Source organism: Stegodyphus dumicola, chromosome X1 (genome assembly GCF_044657685.1).
Source record: "Stegodyphus dumicola isolate Sdum_Otavi_A_Nest chromosome X1, ASM4465768v1".
Taxonomy (NCBI): domain Eukaryota; kingdom Metazoa; phylum Arthropoda; class Arachnida; order Araneae; family Eresidae; genus Stegodyphus; species Stegodyphus dumicola.
In genome coordinates, this window is record NC_140780.1 from 76,122,943 (window position 1) to 76,150,591 (window position 27,649).

Here is a 27,649-nt window from a genome sequence, read left to right on the forward strand (position 1 = left end):
CTTAATCCATTTGCATGTCTGTAGGAGAAGTAAATAAAATAAATGTGCTGGAACATGCGCTTCGCAAAAAATGCAGTAGAGATGTGAAATGTATTATAAAATAAACCAAACGTTTACCGAGGCACGTGAAAAAATTATTTTTTGGGCATAAATCTTATACGAGAACCAACGTAAGGATTTCGTTTTATATCGTTGGTACAGTGTGTTGGCAAAGTATTTGTCTTTTTCTTCCGCCCTGTTAAACAAATAATTTTTATAAAAATAATTAATAAGATTAAGTATTGAACTTAGTCGGGTATCCTTTAAAAAATCATTGCGCCAATTTTTATCTAAATTTTAGAGCAAATAGTACGAAAATCAAGAAGCTGACATAAAAGAGTTCTGAATAGTTATTTCAGGATTTCATTTGAAATATTGCATATTTTTAAAAAACGTAAAGTTTTGTTTTGTAACCGATATATTATTCACTAGATAGTTAAAAGGGAAATATTTTCTCATAATTATTTATGTGAAATATGATGAAAGTGAAAGCAAAAGCAAAATATTTTCACATAATTATTTATATGAAATATGAGGAAAGCGAAAGTAAAAGCGAAATATTTTCACATAATTATTTATATGAAATATGAGGAAAGCAAAAGTAATAGTTAATTACATATGTGTCGGCAGGGAAGAGTAAATGGCGCATTTCCCTCCTACTCCGGAATCGAATAAAAAAGTGTGTTTTTGCATTGATATACATAGTATATGCGTTTTTGTATTGACGCGATAATGCATTCTGTAATCTACTTTTGAACTCCCCAGATTTAATAATCAGATAGAAAATTATGGATGTAATTATTTATCTCCATCCTTCACAACTCCAAGAAAGCTTTTGCGGGCATGGTTACCTACTTAGAAAAATATAGTCATACAACACTTTTTCTATACCAGGAAATGCACTTCTCTAACCCTATCTTGGAAATGTAAATTATGAGTTTTCTAAAATTGAACTAAGTCCAATTTTTTTCACACTTGTTATTAAAAAGAAGCATCTTTTAGCAAAAATTGTGCGAGTAATATAGAGATTTCGTATTCATCCTCTGCTGAATTATATAACTTCCGCGTAATCTTTAAATAAGTATCGAGAAACCTTTAGGCTACGACATTGTTGAACCGGAATTAAGATTCAAAACCTCTTTCGAAATGGTTTATATGTGTTTCATTTAGGTCACCTACCTGGCACTGGTCACAATTTCCCTTTGGTAGTTAAAAGAACAAATACTCATTTATTGATCATTAACACCAAAATCTATCTGTTGCAAAAATAATGTGCTTATTGTTTCGATTCAGTTGAAAGTAAATCAACAAGGGATAAATGCAATTAAATTTACGCCTACGATTTATGAATACTAAACAGATTTCTTTTATCTTTTCTGACAGATACAGCAGCAATTACGAGAAATCCACCTGAACCCGCAATTAGGTGCTAAAGATAAATTCTTATATAAATTGTAATAAACTGTGGACGATATGTGAATGGTTTTTTTGCCTGATACTAGATAATAATAATAAGAAAATTTTATTTCTTTCTTTGAGAGAAAGTTGCCCTTTTTTTTGGTTTTTGTTCTTTTGAAGGGAAGGAAAAGTAAATAATTTTCAATATTTTTCTAACTCAAATTTTTAGCGTTATGTCATTTGAAGAATCCCAAGCAATAATAATATTTTAGTAGATATCTATCAAATTATAATAATCTCCATTATTTTCCATTATATATTTATTTATTTTATGTTTCAAACGTTAGACACAGTGGCTGTTTTTCTCTCTAAGGTTCTTTTAGTAAGCGCATAGAGGCTGAGCCTGGTAAACATATTTCTTCATGTCACATTATCTAGTAGCCTCCTGAATCTAGCAGTTTTTAATTGTACGGCTGTGCTCGGTTAGACTATTCATACGTTGTCAACAGTTGTATGAACTTGCGTTACCAATTCAATCAGAAAAAAAAGGGGAGAGAAAGAGTTTTTAGCCTAAAGGGCGTTAACCCAGAAGGGCTATTAATTTCAAAACGACATTTTGCGTCGATTCACTTTCCAAATTGTGGCCAGCAAATATTATCGCGATGAAAAAACAAAATATGAAGAATCTGCATGAATGTTTCTCGCTTTGTGAAGAAACAACGGTACCTAGAGCCATCCAATTTTGAATAATGTAGTCCTCCAACCGAACATAGGCAACTGGAAGCCCGAATTTTGAATTTCGAATTTGTTTTATTATCTATTTCAAATTTTTTAAAACTGTAATAAATTTTTGATAAACAAACTCAACAATTTCAAAGCGAGCAATAGCAACACTGTGCGGGGAAGGGAAAAAAAAAAAAAACATTTTTTATCTTCAGCGCGCAAGACTGTGTATCGGAAATTCTAAAGATATGCTCTTTTAAATATTTTGTGATATTGCTGTTGAATTGAATTTTATGGTTCAAGGGCGAAGAACATGATATTTAATAAATAAAGGTAACTTACAAAACGTTAAAAAAAAAAAAAAAAAAAAAAAAAAAAACCGCCCCTTTGGGGGTAGTATAAAATCTCAAAGCTTTCAGATTTTTTTTTTTAATGGAAGCAAATTATCTTATTATTTAGTAGTTTTTTTAAACTGTACATTGGCATTGCAAGAGTGTGCATGCAACACGAGTCTAACCGAACATAGTCGAACAGCCAAAGACAGCTCTTCAATTGTCACGGACTAGAATCTAGTGTTCCTGTGTAAGCATTAGTGATATAAAAAGTGTAGGATCATGTGGTTGCTTAAATAGAGTATTAGAGCGTATTTTTTTTCTGTTGTTTAGTTTATTTCACTATTATTTTTTCTTCTATTTTATTAGTATTTTTTTCTGTTTTATTTCTCATTTTTTAATTCTGCTGTACATTTCAACGGTTAAAATGTGGTGATACTTGGGAGACAAACAGTCCAGATAATTCTGAATAGACTAGTGATGAAAATTTAGAATCGCATACAAAATTTCGGAAGATACTGTTCGTTCTTTCATTATGGATATAACATCGCAAAGAAATTTTTCTGGATAAACAAGACTATAAAATATATAATTTTGTATTATTTTAATAAATTTTGGAAAATCACAAACTACCTAATAATATTATTGTGTCATTTCTTTCCATGTAAAATAACTTTTTTATAAATACACTAATAGACTACTACTGTTGCAAAAAGAAGGTAAGAAAGAGATCAGAAATCAAACCCGTGTAACTGTACTGAATGATTTATTTGAAGGGAAATAAATGCTATCTCAATAGGTTACTTTTTTGAAAAACATTCCTTCTTTAGTCAGACAGTTTTAATATGTTCTTTCATTTATCCTTTAACAAAAAAAAAAAAAAAAAAAAAAAAAAAAAGATAAAATAAATTTTATATATTCTTTTTTTTTTCTCTCGATAATTAATGCAGACCTTTATATCAAAAATTGACAGTGTGCATGATAAATTAAGGAATATTATGATACTGAAAGAAGGAAGATGTTCATTAAAATACACGTTCATTGATTTCACTTTCAATGTATGTATTTCTGAAAAACTTCTGTGTATAGGTTATGGAAGAAACATAGAAGCAGCATATAATTGCTTTGATTCATAGTATTTCCTTGTGGCATGTGTTTTTAATTTATCTTCGCGAACTCTGAAATAGTTTTACATGTTATTAATCTTCGTGGCCTTACGAAATAAAATTAAGAAAATTACTTTATTAATGTTGCCTTTATTTGATAGGCGTCTCTTCTTCACCCAAATAACCTTGTTATAGAGACTGCTTTTATCCGAAATAGAACAAATCAAGGCTAGAAAAGACAGGCCAGTATGTTAAAGAAAATTAGCTGAACGCTTATGGCATTTGCCTTTCAGCCGTTTATCTTAATGATTACGTCATAACATTTGTCGTTTATTTACTCTCGTTTAAAGACATCAAAATTTAATTGAGTCACCTGATACTGTAATTTTTACTGCATTTTTTAATTCAGTATTTTACTGGGTTGGCCATTGTACTTTTTTGTTACTTTTAACAGGAAATCTTTGCATAACGTAAACGGTAGAGAAAATAACGATGACTTAATTTAAGTCCAAAAAACAATCATTACTATTTTTCCGTGCATACCAAGTAGGAATGGCTATGACTGTTGACGGCGAGTAGTACGACCTGAATTTAAAGTTCCATTAGGCAGTCTATAAGGTATTTCTCTTCCCCTTCTTAGCATGCCTTCGTGGTGTGGTGGTCTGCAAGCTGAGCGCGCATTCCAGAGGTCCGCGGTTCGATTCCCGGCGGTGGCGTTGATAATTTTTCATCTTTCCTGCATCCAAAATACTGTCTGTCTACGGTAAGAACAGCTCCCGCCACGGTGTCTGGCGAGTGGCGGTCACTATAGCAACAGGGCTAGTATATTTCAAATAGGGACGAACCAAGGGTTGCTTTATTGTTATTTTGTTTTTGGCGACTGTTGGCTTAAGGGAAGTTTATCATTCGTCTTCTCGGCTTCATTCCAGCTGCACGCATCTTTTCTTAAGCCTTATATTATTACTATTAGCTATTTTTATTCTCGTTGTTATATCTTTTGTGCTAGCATTTGCTCAAATTCGCTTCTATTTAGCTTGATGTTCGTAGTGCTTTGTTAATCGCCAATTTTTTAAAATGCCCTTCCAGTTTAAGAAAGGTCAAACTTTAAAGTCTCAGTCACGTCAAATCGTGTATAATGTCGCAGAATTTTACGCTTCTGAAGCTTCGGCGAACTCTTTAGTAGTTCCTTTTCCTTAAGTTTTGAAGAGCGAAGTATCAACAATTGGTGAAAATAAACTTCTGAATACACTTGGAAAGAAATGTAAAAGCCCTGCTAATTATAAGTGTGAAATTGACGATTTTGACAAATGCGTTCTACGGCAGACAATACAAGACTTTTACATCAAAGAAAAGAAAGTGCCATCTGTGCGGAAATTACTGCCTGTCTTGAGGCAAAAAATAGACTTCCCGTGGCAAAAGGACTCTGTGCAAAGTTTTGTGTTCAATAAATTTTCGTTGGAATGCGTAGGAAAATAAATTCTTATCGAAAGACCTCACATTGTATTTTGGAGGATCAATTATTTACGCGAAATGAGAAAACTCAGAGCAAGTGAACGCCACACAGTTTACATCGATGAAACATGGATTGACAGCAATTTAGCTTTTAAGAAATGTTGGCAACATGATACGGTTTTGGGCGCACAGCCAGTTTCCCTTAGCAAGCCCTCCATGAAGGCATCCCTCCTCTTAGGCATTTAGCCCTGGGGGCTTTCCGTAATCATATAAACCAACCCAAACCACTGGTAATTAAGGAAAAAGCAGTTTTGATTTTAATTCACCTTCGCTTCCTTCCGCCATTAAATTAACCAGCTTTTGGTTTAGTTTAAAGGTATGGGAAAAGAAGAAATGTTCGCAAAAAGTATTTATTGAGAGCATGGGTATGTAAAAAAACGCTTTTACTTTCAAGATGATTCCACATACATTTAATGATGAAATTTTTAGTCATTATTAAAGCACAAGCAATAAATTAACAGAAAATTTTGAAATAAAAACATAGCAGAACGTCATTTAAAGACTGAAGAAATTGCTTTGAATGTTTACGGTAGATCAGCTAGAGGGGAGAACTATAAAAATTAAATTTATTTTATATTTATGAAGTGCGTCTGTACTATATTACAGAGAATGGTGCAATCAAGTAGATTTCTAAGATGTCATCTATGATTTTGCAAGCAAACAAATAAACAAAAAATAAGCAAAATAACAGCATGATTTTTTTAAATGTCAAAATTAAAATTTTTCTTCAAAAATAAACACGGATTTTTAAATTTATTTCCCTACAAGTTTATTTTTACTCATTGTACATCTAGAGGGATGGCAAATTCAGCGACTTGTACCTAACACGGCAAAATCAAAGACCGTTTCTTGACTGCAAAAGCTTTATCTACGCCATCGAATTTTCATTTTCGGAAATTGGATGTCGGGGTCGACGCAAAGGGTCAATGATAATTTTACTTGAAACTAAAACAAAATGTGAATATCGCCAAATCATCTTTAAATGCACCAAGGTGGCAAACTCAGAAGTAAGTCTTCAAGACACCCCTATGAAAAATGGGTTAGGGCTCGTTTCTACGGCAACAGACAGCTGCAGACAAACTGGCGAGAGCTGTTCTTACCGTAGACAGACAGTACCTAATGTCTCTACAATGCCCTACAATCTACAATGCCTTTGTGTGCTTTGCCATATCTATTTTCTCCTCTTTTAGGTTAACTTTTTTCCATTGTTTTGTTCTTCAAAGAGAAATACATATTTTCTAATGAAAACGAGTGAAACCAGTACATTGTACCCAAAAACAGTAACTGTGACATTCTGTGTAAGAGATAATTTTCGCATATACTTCTCATCGAAGGATGGGCCTTAATTCCTTAAAGTATTGAGTGAAAAACAATTTTTTTTATATTATTATTTTGAATAATGTAAGTATGTAAATGCACGGTAATGGAAGCTTAATAACGTTATACGTATTTATTTCCACTCTTAATTACCGAAACCTTTCATATGATTTATTCTTAAAAAAATAATAAATGAAGCATTATCCGAAAAGGCTTCGTCGCGTTTAATTGGGATTAACGGGGTTCTGAAATAAAGGGATCCATGGCATGCACGCTCTTGAAATTGATTTAAAGAATTTTCCTACCTAAGATTGCCTTTTTATCTAATTTTAAAACTTCTGCATAGCATTAAATAAAGATGAAAATATTGTACTTGTCCCTAAACACCCTGGAACCGGACTTTTGTCGGATAAATGTGAACAAATTTTATTAAAACATTGTCGCATGTTTTTGTCAAAATGTGCGCGTTGTCAGATAAACTTGTTGTTGGCTAAATTTCCTGTAGACTAAATGTCTAGTTGTTTAAACGTCCTGTCGGCTAAGTATTCGGAAAGTAAAAAGAAGATTCAAGATGTTCAAAGCGTAACAGGATCATGCTCCTAGACATTTGAAAGAGCTTCAGGTTTTTTTTTTTTTTTTTTTCCATACAAATTGCGTGATTTAAATTTCAGAACCACTTGGACAGTTATGCTAAAAAAGAATGGTGGAATAGCATCTAATTACACCTATCTTCCGTCGATAAACATTCAAACTAATAGCTTGTTGAAACAGGTTTCAGAACTTGTCAGTGAAGTCAGTGCGATTAACTTTCCTTTATATGCGCAGCAAAGGTTTAAAAGCTAAAGGTGGAAGAGTGTGTATTTACAACTACATTCCTTCGAAAAGCATTCTAATTAGCTTGTTGAAACATGTTAAATAACATGATGAAGTCAGCGTGATTAACTTCCCTTTATATGCACAGCAAAGGTCCGCTCAACGTAACTAGGACTAAATTGGCAAGCCCCCCCCCCAAAAAAAAGAGACACTTCGAATTTTTAACTAATTCTTTTCTCATTATTGAAATACAAAAACAAATTTATAGTGTTATAGAGTTCCTCACTCTTATTCTACTAAAGTAAATGTCGAGGAACCTAGTGAACTGTTAAGCGACTTATAGTTTAGTTAAAATAACAGAAATTGTAAACCCAAGAAGGGTTAACTGCCCTTTATTTCACTCAAAATAAGATGAACAGTTGGCCCCTTACTCGGACTTACAACAAAGCCTCCGCTCGGGCTTGAAATCAAAGTAAGAAATAAAGGCTAACTATGACTAACTAAGAGACTTAGTCGAAGCTAACACAAATCTAACGTAGTTGGCCCATAAATTTAAACTAGCCGGCGAATATCAAAAGGCAAGTAATATACGGCCGAGCTTCTAGAGACACTTTGCCTGAAGGCAAACGCGCGCTACTCAGAATTCCTAACTCTCTCTCTCTTTCGAAGTAAGTTGAACCTTCCTTAAATACTACTTCTTACTCATTTGCATTCAACACGATTCTATAAACTCATTCTGCTAGAGAGTTGTAAGTTGAAACGTGGAGCGATAAGAAAGCACAATTAAATTAAAATAACTGTTATAAAATTAAAATATACCTTACAGTGTAAATATGTGATCGCAGTATATTTGTATGAAAACCAGTGGATTGTGAAATCTTTGTCTCAGAGATTATATATCTACATTCATCGAGGGTTGTGTAAATTAAAATTTACGCCTGTCTAAACGATTTTTCTGACAGTGAATAAACTACCAAAAAATGAAAACACGAAAGATTTCATTGCTGTTCGTTGACAATAAAATGAAAACACTAAAAATTTCAATAAATTATTTAAAAAAAGTCTTGTTGCACACCTGAAATGAATTTTGCCTTTCAGTGAGAAATGGAGCGGAAAAGAAGTCGTCAAGGGTCACCTACCCGAGTCCTGCCTTTCTTTTTTTTTTTTTTTTTTTCTTTTTTTTTTTTCTTTTTTTTTATATATATATATAATTACAGATGCATAGGATTTCCTCTATGCAGTTTTAATTAAAAAAAAAAAAAAAAAAAAAGCTTCAAATGAAAACTGAATGTATTAAGCATATTTTATTCTAAATGTATTCAAAGATTGTTATTGTTGAAAATGGAGGGTGCAAAAGTGAGCCATTTCCATTTTTTTTTTAATATGAAACGGATATGAGATGAATCATGAGTTATTCTAAGAAAAAGGAAGTGCTACCCATAATTCTTCTAAGTACTTAATTAGCTCGGACACTGCATTCTACTGCATTATAATGTAGGTCTTAATGTGATGTAGACAGATTTTATACCATACAGATGTTGTTGCTAATGCTCACTTGTCTGACCTATAGTCAGCCCACGAAATTCCTCGTGGCAAGTAGCGCAAGTTTACGCCTGCCGTTGGCAACAGCCTTGAGCATCATATCACACGGCGTTTGTTTCACACGAACAACTGTTTCGGACAATTTTTCTGCCTCGTTTACTATTGAAAGAAAGACATGTAACGTTTTCCTTCCTTTCCAAAAAAATTGAAATTTGTTCGTTTTCAACCAATTAGCTATCAGCTTGTTTGTAATGGGGATCCAATTTCCCTGTCTTAACCCCTAAGCGATCTACGGTGATTGGCTGTTGAGACAAAGCAGAAAAAATGTTCCAAACAGTTGTTCTTCCGAAACAAACCGACGTGTGAAAGCAGCCTTTCAGGCTGCTCAGTTTCTTAGACAATTAGCTCAGTTTCTTACACAATTTTGATGGAGAGCACCTCGAAGGAGGAAGAGTCCGAGGGTCTCCCACCCCTCTTCCCCTATCACCAACTTCTCGATAGGACTTTCGGCTCGCCGCATATTAGAGTGCCGCAAGGACATTATACATTTAGAAACATCCACGCCCTCTCCGGGATTCTATCCCGGCCCTTCGGCACCGCAGTCAACGACGCTAACCACTATTAAGAGTTGGGCGGCATACCAATGCCATTTAAATGCCCAGCTAATACGATTTACTCGAAGATTAAAAATAGCTTTGTAATTGCAGTATACTCTATAATTCATATCTTTTTATATATGCACAATATGCTGATTCTTTTATTTGAAAATTTCGACAATAGAAACAACACCTATAGTTTGGGGAACGTGTTACTTTACGTTACATCACTAAGGTATTTATCATCTATGCATCTTGTCATGTCGATTCTCGGAGGTTTGGCATAGCATTTGTAAGGAATTTCCTCCCTTCTCACCGGGTGCATTTGTGGTGCAAATGGAAAACACTTCTGGTTAGCAATGAGAAGATAGGGATTTCGAATCCAGACGAGAGCATTCCTCATTTTCCCCATCTCCTGCTGTGAAATAAAATGCCAAATGGTTTCTACACATTTGTAATTTATTTTTCAAATTAAAACCATAAATTGCTAACACGCGTACTGACTGAGTAATTTAAAAGCAATATGCATGCATCGCAATCTCTGGAAGGGCATGACGGTTGGAGGAGGATGACTGCTAATCAAAACCAAGCATGTGTATTCGATCTCCTCGTTAGACTTATGTATATTTGTTTTTCCTCTTCTTGCGAGTGTATAATCGGTCTACCTCTTTTGGGCTTATCCTGGGCAAACTTTCTTTGTGACAAGAAAGCTAAATAAATATCAAATGGGTTCAGCCATTTCCAGTGAAATTTTTGAGCAAAATTCCGACGAACAATAATGCATCTAATCGTTGATTTATAATATAGTTAACTGATAATTTCTATAAACATGACCACAAATACTATAATTATTTATTAATAACAGGTTTTTCTAATCCATATATTACTTATCGTTGAATAAAATATTCGAGCGCGATTCACTTGAGAACGATTTTGTATTTCTTATTATTTTAAGTCAGAATTTCCATAAAAATCGGAAGAAATTTGGTTTCAGAAAATTTTTGTATTTTAAGGGTTCGTTGCAAATGTAATTAAATGTCTTTTGATAATTTCATCCAAAAATATGCATTATCTCGGACTACTATTTTTCGAAATCTTAGATAAATTTATTTATTCATTTCAGCTATTAGTAGTACAAGCATGCTTCGTTTCACTGTATTTCGCGGATATTGCATTTTTCTACAAATACAAGTTTTGTAGCAATGCCACATCAAGTTAATCTGTCGAAGTCATTTTGTTAATTTTGCGGGATACTTAGTACTCAATTAGGAGTTAAGAATTTAAATACAGAAAGAACATAAGAGTACTTGTCTTTGGTCATTTGAGCAAGGCAAGGCACAGAAGAGCTATCAGTCTAAGGGGAGGAATGCCTTCGTGAAGAAATTTTTTAGAGAAACTCCCTCTTATCTATGTTACATTTGGGAAAACCCACGAAAACCAACCATGCAGCCAGCCCATTCATCTGGGATCGTATTCAGTGATCTTCACTACTCGGCCATTAGTGGGACTCCACTCGTCTTTAGAGAGTACCGTTATGGAAGACTTTTTAAGGGTAACAACTTCGGTTATTTGTGGCATACTTGCAAGAAACTACGAAAGCTCATCCGCAACGAAACCTCTTCCTCCTCGAAAGGAGTCGAGGACCATTCTATGGTTTTTAATCAATCAGCTTATGTTATGAAAGGATATCCTTCATTTCTATCAAAAAAATGTAGCACCTAGTTAATAAAATCCGAGATCGCTACTGAGAACAAATTAAATAAAACTACTGATTTATATGTATCTAAATGAATAAAATGGAGAGATATTAAGTATATAAAATACAGCATAGAAAAATTTGAAAGAAACATCTAATTTGATTTCGTCTACTTCCATTTTGTTATAGCGACAGAAACATTAATAATGTGGTTTGGACAAAAGATTTTGATAACCATCATATATATTCCGCTCATTAATCGAACTTTAGAGAGAAGGTAAGCCACATTATTGTAAGTTTAAATTAATAATCTCAATGTTCATTTCGGACATTACTGACGTATGCGGAAAAGCAAACGTAGGCAATCAACAGAAAGAAATCGAGAACGATCATTTCGCGAGCTATGTGGGACACGATGTTAACTGAAGCTAACTTGCCCCGGAATTGCCTGTTTTGTGCGTCGTTTTATTATCTGCTCTCAATGTGGACACGGTAATTAACAGGCCATTCTTGCCTTACGGAAAAGCAAGTGCTTGTACTTTGGTGATTTATCCAGGCATGACTGAAATCCACAGTCAAGAAAAACGTCATTTGATTACGGTCTAGAAAGCTCCTTATTCTTCTTTACTTTTTGATGGAAACTCAACATCTAATCATTCTGTAGTTTCGAAACAAATTCAAAACAGTTGGTATACATTTAAATTGTTTTACTATACGTATTCATAAAAAAATACTCATAACTGATTTCTGCTTGAAGAAATAGGCAATGGTTGTAATATGTTAAACTTAACAGCTGTTGACTACTTGAATGTTGAGGAATCCAAGTTTAGGCTGTACAGGTGAGCTCAGACACGCAGTCCTCCCTCCCGTATATAAATACATTTTAAATATATTGCAAAGGAAATATTTTGAAGATCTAGGACAGTTAAAAAATCTAGCAGGCAAACATGTAGCCTGCATATGTATATATCATGCATGTATAAAATGCATGTAGATACTAGCTTATTTTGTCATTTACTACCATAAAGTAAACATAAATGTATCATAAAAAATATCAAAATGTTATCGCATGAACACTTGATAACTTCGCACGACGTCATTTAAAGTGACAGAAATTAAAACAAACATAAAAATAAATCGTAGCTACCCAAAATTAATTATTGCACATATTCTGATGCTGTAATAATTTCGCAGTTGCAATATTACATTAATTTCTGAAGTTGGTGATGGGAAATGTCGTTTGAAATCTCCTATGACGTAGATTTTCCTGAGCAGTTTATCAATCAAGTCAACTGAACAACTCAATAAAACGAGATTTTTCATTGCTTTTTATTAAGTGAAATATTGTAAACCTAAAATAACGGGTCTCGTAAGAATACCACAGCTTTTATATGAAACGTCTCTAATTATGCTGGAATTGCTTCCAATAAGCAGAGAATTCATGACGTTTCAGGAACAAATTAAATTGCTTAAAAAAGTGGTGCAGATTTTTTTTTGATACAGTAATGTTTCTAATATTCTGCTATGAATATAATATTATATGCTATAAAAATTGCATTACAGTTTATTCATTTGTATAATAGACTAAGCGGTTTTCCAAGCGGTGAGTTGCGACATAATAGAGTATCATCATGTCTTGTTAGGTCACATATTCAACCTGTCAAGCTATCTCAGCCGTCCTACTAAGGTCCCTAGTAAGGACCACACTTTTTAACATTTACGTGAAAGACATTCCACGCTCACACAACACTACACTAACAATGTAAGCTGATGACACAGCAATCCTTGCTCAAAGTGCATTCGTTATTCCAGTCATATAACATTAAAAAAATCAGATCCAGGCGCTGGAGACCTAGCTGAGAAAGTGAAAAATCCAAATGAACGTTGACAAAACTACGGCCATATTATTTAACATGAATAAGAAAATCCACAAAAGTCTTCAGTTCAATAAAATAATTCTAGCCTGGGCTAAGCAAGTCACTTACGGTGATCCTCACTAATTCTCTCACATGGACCCCACGCATTACATGTATTATCCAGAAGTTTCGATAACGTATACACTGCCCTTCAATTTCTCGAAACAGTATTCTATTTATTGGTAACAAGTTGATAATTTATAAATCCATTCTACATCCTATGCTGTTATTATGCTTGCCCAGTTTGGGCTTACTCAAGAAGAACCATCAAGAAAGCAATTGCAAACTGCCCAGAATAATGCACTAAGACTAGTTCCCTCTGGTGCATAAGAAACAATGCAATTCACAAGGAACTTAAAATGTCCAGTTAAGACCCATTATTTTCACTTAGCCTTAAGATTTCATAACAGCCAGGGGCGAGTAAATAATTCTGAAATTAAAATCTATAACTATGACTTTAATGATCCTAATATCATGAAAATACAGGTGAGCATGGTGAGGCAAGTGAGCATTAGCAACAACAACAACATCTCCAAAACTATGAATCCAAGGTAAGTACTTTCGGTAAGTTCTTTAGTTTAAAAGATTAAAAAAAGAATAATTTTACATAACTGCTTGTGCTTCATACGTTTCTTAAAGGATTTAAATTACATTAATTTGAGTGATACTTGATTGTACAGAATTGTTGTTTTAAATAGCTTTAGACAAGTGACATTTCTCAATTACAGTTAGTAAAACTTGAGATATACTTAGTTAAACTTGAGTTATAAAGTATATATGTATTTGTTTTCTTTTGACACATAGATAGATGCATAACAAAAAAATCAAAAGTTTCAGAAGAGTTCTATATACTTTTTCGTTAGTATAGTAAAGTTTCGTTAATTCAAGAGCGTGCAGATTCACAGCATTCTAACGAACGTTTTAGGTAATTGCGCTTAATACGATGTCTTAAGAGCTATACAGTATAAACACTGGATATTGCATTCTTTGTTAGATCTTAATTCAATACTAAACGTGAAGAAATAAAGGTATTGTTGGAAGTAGAAGTTCTAGTATCAACATTGTTACTGATTCATTCAATGAATTCTTTGCTATTTTGCATAATACATATTGTTATGTATGACCTATTTGATGCAAACCTTTGCATTTCTGATGAAATGAGAGATATTGCTTCATACACAATGTCTAAGTACCTTAAGCCTGATAGCCTGAAAAAATTGTGAGAAATTTTTTTATGAGAATCATCGTTCTTCTGCAGGCCTATAATGAGATGTGCTACTGAGTATATACTACGTCTCAGGAAAATTATCGAGAATTTTCAGTTTCCAAAAATAATGTCAGAAGCTTTAAACGCATCGAAAGGAAGTTATTAAACTTTGTTTTCTCGAAATATGCGTTGATTTTTCGTTTTACACAAAATATTCTTTCCCAAATAAGTCCTCGAGCTCCATTTTCTTTAGAATGGGAAAATCATGTCAAAAAAAATTTTTTTGGACACTACTGAGACTACAAAAAATAAATGGGTGTAAGTTTATGATTATACTTTGCGTTAAAATACTTCAAGCAATATCTACAAACTCGTTTTTTTTTAATTTTTCTAAAAAAATTTGCTAGAATTAGCGTTATTTCAACATTTTGTTTTATTTTCTACTTTTAAGAAGCGTATGCGATAAGAAACTCTTAAGATTTCCCCCCCCCCATTTACAACAAGGAAAAAAAAATGAATAGTTACAAAAGTTGCGGAATTCGTTAAATTAAAACTTTTAATAGTCTTCTATATATTATATTAAAACAATATTGGAAACATTATAGAATTCAAAATAATGGAGGATTTGGGAGACCATTAAAACTGTCCCATAAAATACAAAGCAGTGTTGTTGAAAATTTATAAACTAAAAAAGTGTGTGTGCTTTCTAAACTTTCAGTAGAGCTTCATAAACACGGAAAGTATTTGTTAATCTGTAGGCTGTCAAAATACTAATCCGATGTGCTGAATATATTGGCCGGTTGAAGAGGAAAAGAAATTAAACGTTAATGAAAAAGCAGAAAACTTCGTCTTTTTTACTCAAAAGTTCTGAAAAATAAGTTTCTGAATGCTAGAAGAAAGCTACTATTTAATAAAGAAAGTTGATTTAGCATATTTGCCTAGAATGATAAATTTTTAGTAAAGGCATCAGTAAAACATGGCGGAGGATTAATTATGATATAGGTTTGCATAAATTACCGACTGAAATTGTAATCTTAAGTTTCTTCTCGGTACAATGCATCACTACAGGTGATGGATAGCGGAGACCCTGGCGACTACCAGAGGTTAGCAGGCATTGTCTCCGCCCTCCTGTCAGGAGTTTATTGCAACACAAATAATTTCAACATGGTCAGACAAGGACGAGATTACATAAATGATACAGTACAGATGATTTTTCCCTCCAGTTCATAATTAACAGACCTTAATGCATTAGTACAATAAATACACATTTGAAAATTAATTTTAAATCACCAGTACAAAACATTAACCTGCAAAATAATTCCAAACTTTATCAAACAATGGCCCTAAGAATTTTGCTATGACTATGCTAGTTTAGCTGTTTTTAATTGCTCTGAACTTGAAATGTAACTAATGTAACTTGAAATTAGCAGCGCATGATTAATATACAGAAATTAAAACAAAAGTAATTAAAAAAAATCTAGTTGAATCCATGACAAAAAGAGTAAATCATGTTTAGGAAGTTAGTGCAAATCTAAAAAAAGTTTAGAATTTTTTTTTTAAATTATGCTTTTTGATTTTTATTTTGTATTCGTAAATGTCCGATCCCTTTTGTGACATGACTGGATAGCTAAAAATATGGACTTTTAGTGTAATATTTTATCTTTTAAAATTTTTCATGTAAAAAGAAGAATAGATAAAGCCTAGCTTAAAAGCAACTTTATAATGTCACTGCAATGCATTTAAAATTTTTGATATTATTCTAAAACCTCAAGTGCTTGATCATATCTGTTGGATATTGTTGACCTGATCAGTGGGAAACCTTTGTAACGGGCTTAGGACATTATTTAAGGTCGGAAAAATTCGAGAAGAGAAAGCATGAAAAAGCATAAAAAAGTGGAGAACTGTGATTTATTAAAGTATAAACCTGTATTCAGACGAAAGTATTTAATTCGGAAACGAATTAAATACTTTCTTCTCGAATTAAATTGTTTCGTTGTAATAATTCAGACGAAAGTATTTAATTAGGAAACATGGGATTTTCAAAATGAGTTTTAGTGTCTTCTATGCTGCGAGGAGTAATGCTCATGCATTCTTTTAGATGCGCTACGAGTGATTTCCTTGTAACGCAAATACTTCTTCAACTGTATTTCATAAATAATTGACTTTATTTTGTCACCAGTTGCGTATGTTTTACGTTCATTAAATGACTTTTAAATATAAGGAAAGCTCTAACTTATTTTGATTTTAATCAGTTGTAAAATTATTTTATTACTTCCGAATTTGCCCGAACAATTGATACAAAAAAAGAATGTAGGAGAAAATATTTCTTTGAAATTTAATGCTCCTAGAAGAGAAACTGATGGATTCTTTTAATTTAATGTAGTCCGTGTAGCTGTTGGATTAAAGCAATAAAAAGCAAAATTTTCGTATTTTTTACATAGCCTTAATGTGCTAACTTAATGTACCCAAATGCAGCCTTTATTTCTGTTTCGCCTCAATAGAAAGAGCTACTGTAACGAGGCTTTAAAAAAAATGATGTGTTGTTGGGGTCATGGGTTCGTGCCCCACGATCAGGTGGTGAATTAGTAATCTCGGCATTCAAAAAAGAAATCTTCGCAATTCTTTTAGTCTTTATTCTATGAAGTTATGTAAAATATATACAGTCTATACTGTAAGATGAACGTGACGAACTTACTCCATTTCTGGAAATTTTTAACCATCTTATCACCTTATCCCAAGTACTAGATATTTAGGATTAGATTTCGTTACAGAAATCCCTAAATTTGAGTTTTAAATTTCATTTTTGTCTTTTGGAAACTATATAAAGTAAGAGATATCAAAACGTATCATATGTATTTGTTCATGATAGAATGTGATAATAAATATGCATCACGTTATAATTTGTAAAAAATTTAAAAGCTGCATATTAATTACAAATTACAATTAAATAAAATTTAAAAATTATAATTTTTTAAAAAAATTACAGATGATAACTACGCAAACAATAGATTCCTAATACAGTTTTGTAATAATATGAATATATATTTATAATTATATGAGACATGAAATTCAGAGTTCTGCGTGTTCGGATTTTAAGTGCGTTTAATATTACGTAACTTCATCATTCATAAATCATAGTATTACGTATAATAATATAAAAATTATCATTAATATCTTGAATTTTAATTTTAAACAATCTGTTAGGCCTTTTTTGTATACTTATTTACTGTGCACTGACATATATCAATTATATCTAATAAAAAAATATACAAAAAAACAATTAAGCTTATATAACAGCTAATTAGATCTCTCTCAGAATAAACAGTCATCTTGCAAATTGTCATTAGATTAAATTAATTTGATTGTTTATTAGAAAATAATTATAATAAATCATCTAGTGGCTACGATTTTCTTGAGCCTAATCCTCCGAAAGGAAGTGTATTTTTTAGAACATAAACATTGGAACTAAATACCACTCTCTAAATCCACACTTCCAAATTCTGTAGAAGCGTGGATGGTCACGTTCGAAGAGGACTCCCTGTACTTTTAATATTTTAATAAACATATGTCTTAGTCTTAATTACACATTCGGTTGTATTTTGATTGGCTTTCAGAGCAGTGGAACTATAATTCTATCGATTGAAAAAGTATGTGAAACAAAAAAAATAAAATTATAACCTGATTCAGATATACATATTATGAACATTCCTAAAATTTATTATTCCGCAGAGAATTGTCTAAAGGAAATACTAAAGCTAAACTAGATCAGGGCAGTATAGGTCACCTCGTCTAAACAGTTTTAATTAACGAAAGCAGGTTTCGCAGGATCAGAAAGTGACTTTTCCAGGAAAAATGAAAATGAAAAGAGGGAACCGGTAGGGAAGGCTAGGGGACAAGTCGGGCACTCTTTTGAGATGAGGATAAATCGGAAAAGAGGAAACGGCCCTAAGCCGGGTGTACAGCCCGCCCCTTTATACGGCGCTTTGTCTATGTTATGGACTTTAGCTGACAATGGCAGAGTGTTCATATATAATACAATGATTTTTTTCGAAATCGAATATATATAATTCAGAAATGTAGCTCTGTTGATAATTCTTTTAGTTGCACTTTGACAAAGACCAAAGAATTATCTATTTTATAATTTTTCGTAAATTTTGTTGTATTTTTGCATTAATTTTCTTTCAGTTAATTTTATTTTCCCAAGTTTTTGATTCACATGTTTAAATTTACGCCTTTCTCTTAAAAAAATTTACCAATGTAGGTTGATAATTATTTTTCCAGAAAACTAGTATCTGGTAATTGATGAAAAAGTTGTGTATCCCTTAAAGTATATTTTAAGGGATACTTATTATAAATTTTGCAGTTTAGTTTATTTTCGGCGTTAGATTAGATAGACGTTGCTAAAATGTTAAAATGGCAAGTTTATAGGAGTGGATATTAAATTTTCACTATTAATGAACTGTAATTCCCCTTATGTTTGCATTGAAGACAAATATTCATTTAATTCAGAGTGAGATATATATGATTAGTTGAACAACAGGGCTTTCAAAAACAACAAAAATTTTCACTTTATGACTCATCTGCAAACTGAAGATTAAGGAATAAAAATATAAGTGTAGCGGGGACAATCAGTTTTAATGCAGATTGTAATAGCATGGAAATGGTTGAGAATGACCCCAAACAGTTTGAAAAGGCCATTTAAAAGAGCTTTGTTTTGGGCAGAACCAAAGAAAAAAGTCAGTTCAAGAAATAAAAAAAGAAAAATATTCTTTCTGCAATAACAAAACAAATGTTGCAGGAATATCAGAAGAATAAAAGGGAAGAAGACAAGAAGTTCGAGTTAAATCATAACCAAATAAAAATCCAATATGAAAAATGAAGCCAGTCTTTTGACACAAACTATTTTGCTGAAGGAAGTATTTTTATATTATTTGCGAAATTTAAGATTATTACTTTAACTTGGTAGAAGAGTACAGTATCACGATAGAATTAACATTATCCTACCGATAAGAAACATCATGTAGTATTAAATAAATTATATTTTCACAAACAGCAGCATATATGAGGCGGGATTCATGCTTCAGGCTGCGTATGTTAATGTGTGATACTAATTTTTCCAATATGCAAAACCTGTTTTTGATGGATAGTGAAAGCAATAATATTGACGAAAATAGATGTAAAGCTTAACTTTGGCCTTGCAAATGTATTTTAACACTTTTACACTCTTTGCGTATTACTTTCCTTGAACTTTAATTACGTTGGGAATATTTGCTGGCAGTTTCTAGATTTGTGTCACGCATCTATGATACTTATAAGCAAAACAATAAACACTAAAATTGCATTATAAGCAGCTTTCAAAATACAGAAAAATAGGAGGAATAGTTTACTTACCCAAAAGTGAGACAAAGCATTCACACTGAAAACTTTTTCTATCATCTTGTCGTCTAAATCCAGAATTTTTTTGCCACTTACAATTCCAGCATTGTTAACTAGAATAGTTACGATGCCTACATCTTCTTTTACTTTTGCAGCCGTTTTATAAACAGCTTCTCTGTCTGTAACATCCACTTTATATGTATAAGCCTTTCCACCTTCCTCTCTCACAAGTTTTGCAGTTCCTTCGTTACCATCTACGTTGATATCCCACAATACTAAAATGACACCCTTTTTAGCAAATTTGATAGCCATGAGTCTCCCGATGCCACTACCTGCTCCTGTGATTAAGACAATCTCATTAGTTATATCTTTGTATTTAAATCGTCGAGGTATGAAGAACAGAACTATTCCTTCTAAGCAGCAGTAGAAGACCACCAGAATATTAACTACTGTCTCAACCACCTCATTCATAATTGGAATATCTGCATGAATGAAACAATAGAAAAAATTAAGAACTGTAAGTATTATAGATAAAACTTTAAGGCAATAAACGTCATAAATTGTTATAAAATTGTTTTGAAAACGTAAGAAAAGTTCAGTTGGATAGGAAACAGGCTATATATATATATATATATATATATATATATATATATATATATATATATATATATATATATTATATATATATTAAATGTTTCATTACTTAATTTGCATTTAACAGAACAACCGCAGATGATAATTTTTCTTGATCAAGAGAAGGTCTCAGAAAACGTTTTGATTAAAAGTATTCTAAAGTTACTTTCATGCATAACTAATTGAATTGCCCTTTAAAGTAAAATGAAATAAACATGTTTCCTTTTAAAGAAAATTTTAAAGGAAATTAGCTTAATATTTTATTATAAGTTAGACGGTGCATATAACTTGAGTATGGTTTTACAAGGTGCAGTGTAAGAAAAAACATCTGTTCTTATATTTGGGCCTGTGCAGTATATTGGTTCTAATCATAAGTTTTCGTATTAGAAAACTGCACACTGCTTTGTGAAAATAAACCGAAAAACTCCTAAAAGAAAAGTTCATATCAACAATTCAACTATTGCTAATTTAGTTTAATTTGTTCCGGTTAATTTTTTTTTTTTTTTTTTTACTTTATAAGGTATTTCTCCCGCCTTCCTAGCGTGCCTTCGTGGTGTAGTGGCTCTGCACGCTGGGCCGGTATTCCAGAGGTCCATGGTTCGATTCCCGGGGCGAAGGCGTTGCTAATTTTTCAATCTCTTTTGCTTCCAAAAAAATCCTAATGTCTCTACAGAGGCGCCCGAACTAAAAAGGGTGTTGGATGAGGATTCTCCAAACCCAGGATTTGGCGATTGGATCCCCTAAAAACCCTAGTCGCCCTTTAAAAGGGGGAGTAAATAAGGTATTTCTCCTGCTTTCCTATCGTGCCTTCGTGGTGTAGTGATTCTGTACGCTGGGCCGGTATTCCAGAGGTCCGTGGTTCGATTCCCGGCGAAGGTGTTGCTAATTTTTCAATCTCTCTTGCTTCCAAAAAAATCATAATGTCTCTACAATTTATTGGGAATTAAGAACTAAACTCAGTGGCGCAACAGCCCCAGTGGGCCAAGGCCAGCAGTGCCCCGAAATCTGCTTTCTTGACCGTGGGCCCCGGGGTGCTTAAGCATATGCCCTGAACAAGGTCAGCTTGTCGTTAGTGTTTAGTCGCCAAGCGAACTTGGTACTCATTTATCGACCCAAGGGGTGGATCTCTGAGTCGACCTTGCAAAGCCTGGGTATCGATGCGCTAGCCATTGTGCTACCGGACTCTTAATGGGAATTAATTCTTCGGAATTCGCGTACAGATCTTAAATAAAAAATTCTGTATTAAAAAGCTTAGTACACCTTCACAAAATATTTAAATGGGCAAATAACTACTTAAAGTAACTGAATCATATAAAGTAATACTGTGTTTATTAAAATTCTCATTTTATTCTTCTTTTTTAAATCAATACCTTCATTTTTCATATATAAAAGGCCTCTCCTAGTTTCCTCTTCTAGTTGAAAATGACATCAAAAATTGCAAATTTTGAAATTAAATATCCCGGTCCATCTTCATACGGAAGTCAAACTTCTTATACTTTTATTTTTTTCATACCGATTATAAAACTTTCCCAGATATACGTATAGGAGCCGAGAGATGGTTTTAAAAGTTAGATTTCGTTATTTGTCGAAAAAGGATTTTTTTTTTTTTAAATTTGACATTGCCAAAACATGAATGCTTTCGTCATTTAAAACGCTTCTGTGATTGGAAGTATATGACTACGACCAACGATTACGAAAATAACGGCCGGTAAGTTGGTGGTATATATTTGTAATAATAAAGAGAGGTACAGAACTGGAAGTTATAGCAGTCCCATATACGAAATTTCAACGTTTTAAGGGTAATCGTTTCTGAGTTATGCGAGATACATACATGCATGCAGACCTAGGTACATACAGACGTCAGGGAAGAAATCTATTTTGAATCCATTTAAAAATAAATTTACATTCAGTTTTGGAAAAAAAAAAAAAAAAAAAAAAGAGTTATTTATTCTGCCCGTACGGGCAGATGTCAAGCAAAAAAATCATCCAAATGGATTCGGGAACAGTAAAAATGGGTATTTTCGTTGAACTATAATTTCCGAAATTTTTCGCGATTACAATACTATCTTTACTTCACACAAGGAAGTAAAAAACAATATTTACGAGGGTGCCAGCATCTTTATGTCAAGGCATTGCTATGCAAATCGAATTTTTGTTTGCCGGATTAATCAGAATAGCAAAAAACCCTATTTAATCCTCTATAAAATGCTGGCACCTTTATAGAGTTTGCCTTTTTCAGGTTAAAAAACTAATCTTGAAAACTGTTCGGGCACCTTTATATAGGGGTAACCTTGTAAAAGTTTGTCAATCAGTGACCGTCTTGCGTTAAGGTACCAAGACTTTATAATGGGTCACTATTAGAAAGGGGTCTCATAAATTTACTGTACATATATACTGGCATCATATGTAACTCAGAAGAATACTGAATATGCGGGGACTCCGAGTCTTTACGCTTAATGCTTATTTTCAAGCAAAATTTGATGTAACAGGCCGGTTATTTTGAATCTCAGAGGATGCGTTATATCGCATTTCAATTGCGCTTATTTATAAATGAAAAAGTGATTTGCTTAATGATAAAATTTAATTTTAGAAATGAGCGAAGTGAAGTATGAAATGTGTATGGACAATTTAATTTCCTACGCATGTCACAGATAACTTGATAATCAAGTTTCTTTTCCTGCAATTACCCTCCCACCATTCCTGCCTCTTTTAAATGCAGGTCAGTCGTAAAAGGGAAAACAATACGGAGAGAACAAAAACTCGTATTTTTGAGATTATTTACATTACGAGCTCAGAATTATCTTATTTTATATAATTTCAGGGACATCTGCTCAGCTGAATGAAACACTTGCTATCCTAGCAATAACAGATTTTAAATAACAAGGGGAGGGGGGGGAAGAAAGATTAGGAGGATTTTTTAAACGCTATATTAACAAAAAATTTAACCGGAGGAAATACGTTTGTTAATCTGGAACGTGATCAGGTTTATTAGATTTGCCTCTTCCCACATTTCTGCAGAATGTTAGGAGACTCGTTTTCATTTAAATCGCTGTGCTGAGTGATAAACAAACGCAGAGGATGTTCATTTACTTATTTTCTTTAGCTCGATAATTTCATTATAATTTTTTTCTCCTTTCTGTTGAATTAGAAGACTATTATAATTATTTATTTGCTTATTATTTTTAATAATAGAATTTAGGGTCTTATACTCATTGGTACAATTAAATATCGTAGGGGGGGGAAGAGTGCTAATTGAATAAAGGAAAAATAAAATAGATGAATTGTAATGCAGATAGGATTAGCAATATTATTCTTAACATACATGACTATTTCTTTATATGTTATATAAATGCTCCGTCAGCTGTTAAGGTAAATACAAAAATGGCGCATGTTAATCGCACTTAGTTAAAACACTTAGTTATTTCAAAGTACTTAATTATTTCAAAGAGGAGGAATATTTTGATAATTTGTTTAATAATAATAAAAACATTCGTGAAAGTAAATATTATCATCGCTAAATAATAAACTCAAGGGGGAAAATTCTACATTCTCGAAAAGTATTCTTGTTTGAAAACATATTTATGAAGTGAGCACTTAAAGTTATTAAATTTAACGTAAGTACATTGGGAAGAACAACTGAAGTATTGAAATTTCCCTATACCCATGTGCATAAAAAATAATAACCATAAGAAATTTTTTTACCAGTGTCTGTATTAGGAGCTTTTGACTGTAGAATGATATTCTACTGAATATTTCTGAATACTGCACAGAATTATAAATTGAAACATGTTGCAAACTTTTTCATATCGGAACTCAACAATCAATAAAATTAATATCAGCAGTAAACTGCCCTAATAATACGCATAGAATGTAATTTTCATTTTATAATTACAAGAAATGCAGCAAATTGCATTTTTATGTTTTCGCATCTCACGTAATCAAAATTAAGATCTTGAAGTTTTTTTTTATCGACATGCATTATAAATTATCCTATTTCTTGCATCATTAACTAATACAATTTCTTGTTTCTAGTGCTTTTTGTAATTTAATATAGTTTTAGATTTTCTTGTATAGTATAGCCATAAAATGTTTCAGAAGTTCCAACACTTCTAAAGTAGATGATACTTTAACCTTGACCACTCATGAAGGACGCTACACCTGCTCCATCAACCCAAGGAAAATTCCTATCCTTTTTACGAAATGTGGTCAGATAAGAAACACTCCTTTCAAAATTTTCTCAAAGAACCTGCCCTCCTATTCAGTTTACACATTCGGAAGTTCCTGGTTGCTTCCCCTTTCTCCCTATTCTAAAATTAGTTTCATTGTTGCTTGTCTTATTTTTTCAAATTGCCGATCATTAAAGATAATGATTTTCATGAATAATATATGACTATTAAGAAACGAAATTCTCGAAATTTGATGACAAGAAAAATGTTATTCTCTTTAACTCTGTTCTCTTTGTTATAGCTCTTTAAAAGTACTAAACCTGAGATTGCAAGAAAATATAGTTTGTCACCATCCCTTGTTCAAATAACTGTAGAGAAAGGGTTGCAGAAGTGTTGACGAAATCTTTCCATAACTTTGTAAGGAAAAAATGCTTGAATAATAGTCTTTTTACAAAGAGCTTGAAGATATTTTACAAAAGTTGTTAAAAGCTATTTGAGCTGCCAGTTTGGCAATTAATAGTACATTTTTAAGAGACAGAGCTTCAGAAGTAACGAAGAATATAGGTGTTCTCATCATCTAATGCAGGGAGGGAGGGGAGAAATACTTTTAATCACATGTCAAAAAAGTGTTTTTTAGTGCCTCATGAATGCAGGCCTGTGACAATTTTTTGCCCTCTTTTGTTTGCAAGTTGCGATGGGGAAACAACCCCCGGTAGTTATGTTTTTTTAAATTAATTTTTTTTTAAATACCAGTATCCCAAAACGGAATCTGTTCCTATTGGTCGTCAAATGGTTGACATGGAGGCTACATTATTTTCAAATAAAAGTTTAAGGGTAAAATGTTCCCCTTTTCTGATCAGTCTTTTTATCTCAACATATTTCATCATTTAATTTCTAAGCTGCTAGAAATTATACGACTGTATTCTTGGGCGGATGCGTATGCTTCCTAGCATAATCTAGTGTTCTCAGCTTAGGTTTAAAACTAATACAGTCATGCCTATATATGTGCATTAACGCTATAGCAATAGATGCGCACTCGAGCTGCTGATTTCGGTAATTTGCGTACAAATTCGGCTAGGAAAGAGATGTAAATACTCACAGGATTTCATAACGGGCCCAATTAAACAAGTAAAAAGGCCGCATTCGTAATGGATAGACAGATCCATTAACTTTAAGGCTGGCATAGTATCGCATATAGATCAGTGTATGACAAATCAGAAAGTGTTGATTTATCACTAGTAACAAAGTAGGTCTCTGCTTATTGAAAATTATTCTGAGAGAAATACTTTCAGCACATTTGATATGAGAGCTTTTCAGTTTTTTCCGTTTTTTAATTTTCTGCCGAATAAGAATTAAATTGCATATGAAGAATCACATCACGGATAAAAACTGACCCAAAAAGTTTTAATTTTTTTTCCTGTTTGCAATGGCTGTTGGGATAAAAGTTAACACTTTCGGTTACAGGAAATTACAAAAAGCTGTTTCGTTTTAAAAATATTAAATCATTTCCCATTGAGTCTAACATCAAAAAGGCGTAGAAGGTTAAAACGATTTTTGAATTTTTTTCGAGTAAATTATGTAAGAAAATGAAAAGGGGATAACACAAAATTATTCTCTTTATTGATCCTTACGTGGGTCATTCATCTGAATTACGGATTTGAAAAGTGTTAGACTTGAATTTTTGCCTTCTAACTGTGCAAATGAACTTCAGTCTTTAGTTAAACTTCCACATATGGCATCAAATTATCCTTTTGAAAATTTTGCTTGAGAATCCCTTGCATTCTCTTTGCCTTCATTTTATAAAAATTTCACATAGTTTAAATTTATCTTCGAAAGTTCAATATTACTGAGTCTATCAGATATATTTAAATTTTAAGAAAAACAAGAACGGGGGGGTGGTGAAGAGTGAAGCAAATAAATTCTGAACCGGAAATTTTTATCATATGGCTTGTAAATGAAGGCAATTTTCCATCTTAATACAAAGGAGAATCTCAAAGGTATACACTATATATTTCCTTATTTCTTTTCGTTTTAAGAGCTTTAGGTACAAAAAAATTCTTTTACCAAAATTAGAATACATATCTAATTTTCATTGTTATTTAATGTGCATAACATTATTGCATATATATATCTTTCATTAAATTTATGTAAATGTTCTCTCTCTCTCTCTCTATATATATATATGGATATATAGAAAGAGAGATGGATACATATATAGATAGATAAACAGATACATAGATAAATAGATACACATACGACTAGATAAACATATACATAGATAGATAGATAAATAGATATGCACTGATATAAAGTTTTTAACTTTGTTTCCGTTCTTTTGCATTAACAAGGTGTTGAATTTATAAATAGAAATATCAAAATAAAAGAAGGTGGAAGAGGTACATAAATTGCAGAATCTCCTAAAATTTCAAGCTTTTTAGGAGCATTTAAATTATTTCACGTTTCAGCTGCGTTATGTAAAAATCAAATTTAGCAACTGCTTTGTAAAGTAATTTTGATTGAAGGTAAAAATATGAAAAATACCTTAATTAGAAGAAAAGATAAATTAAATTCTGAACGTTATAAAAATTTAATAAAATTTAAATTACGAGAGAAAAAGTTAAGACGATGTAGAGATTTAAATTCTTGCAGTCATAGATTGTACGTAAAAAAGACTATGCTAATTAAAATGCATGTAGGAATTAAAAGCTATGTTTTACATGAGAAATTATAATGTGTAATTTTATCCTATGATTAAAACTTTTATTTCAGTCACTGCAGTTTTTAAAAGATCACTGGCTGATAAACGGCTAATTTACTAATTACTAATTTATTAATTAATAATTATAAAATCTATTTTCTTAGTCCTAAAGGAAAATAATAAAAATAGAGACGAAGTTTTAAAAATATCGATAAAAGTTCTTTCTGCTAGCTGTTAATAAAATCGTTAAAGATTTATTGAGAATCATAAAAGAAAACTGACAGCGGCATAAACTATTAAGCGCCTGTCAAAAACCTCATCCTTAGAAATCCTCATCACATCTGAAACCTCTTCAAAGACCTTTATACGAAGCGAGAGGAAAACGTCAGTTTTTGTTGACAGAATGACCAGGGAGAAGAGCACTTACCTGACTGTCCGCTAAGGATTAATCGCTTCGCTTAGAGTTCTTTCGTTTTTCTGACTTGAATTCGAGAGAAGAGAAGCTAATCAACTTGAGATTACTTCACAATAGCCTGAGCAGGGTTGCCTGAAAATCATACTCTTCTCGCCAAGACTGAG

The 27,649-nt window shown here is 32.4% G+C and overlaps 1 protein-coding gene across 2 annotated transcripts in view; it reads right to left on the bottom strand.

Annotated features, from left to right (window-relative positions):
* Nucleotides 1-27,649, bottom strand: part of LOC118198813 (short-chain dehydrogenase/reductase family 16C member 6-like) — a 42,104-nt gene extending 14,455 nt beyond the window's left edge. Inside the window, exons 1-2 of one of the 2 annotated variants that reach the window (XM_035370589.2) lie at nt 27,498-27,649; nt 19,589-20,055 (exon numbers count right to left, since the gene is read on the bottom strand). In XM_035370589.2, the coding sequence (XP_035226480.1) occupies nt 19,589-20,044 (456 nt within the window). In that variant the 5' untranslated portion in view covers nt 20,045-20,055; nt 27,498-27,649. The other variant, XM_035370596.2, reaches the window with a different exon arrangement.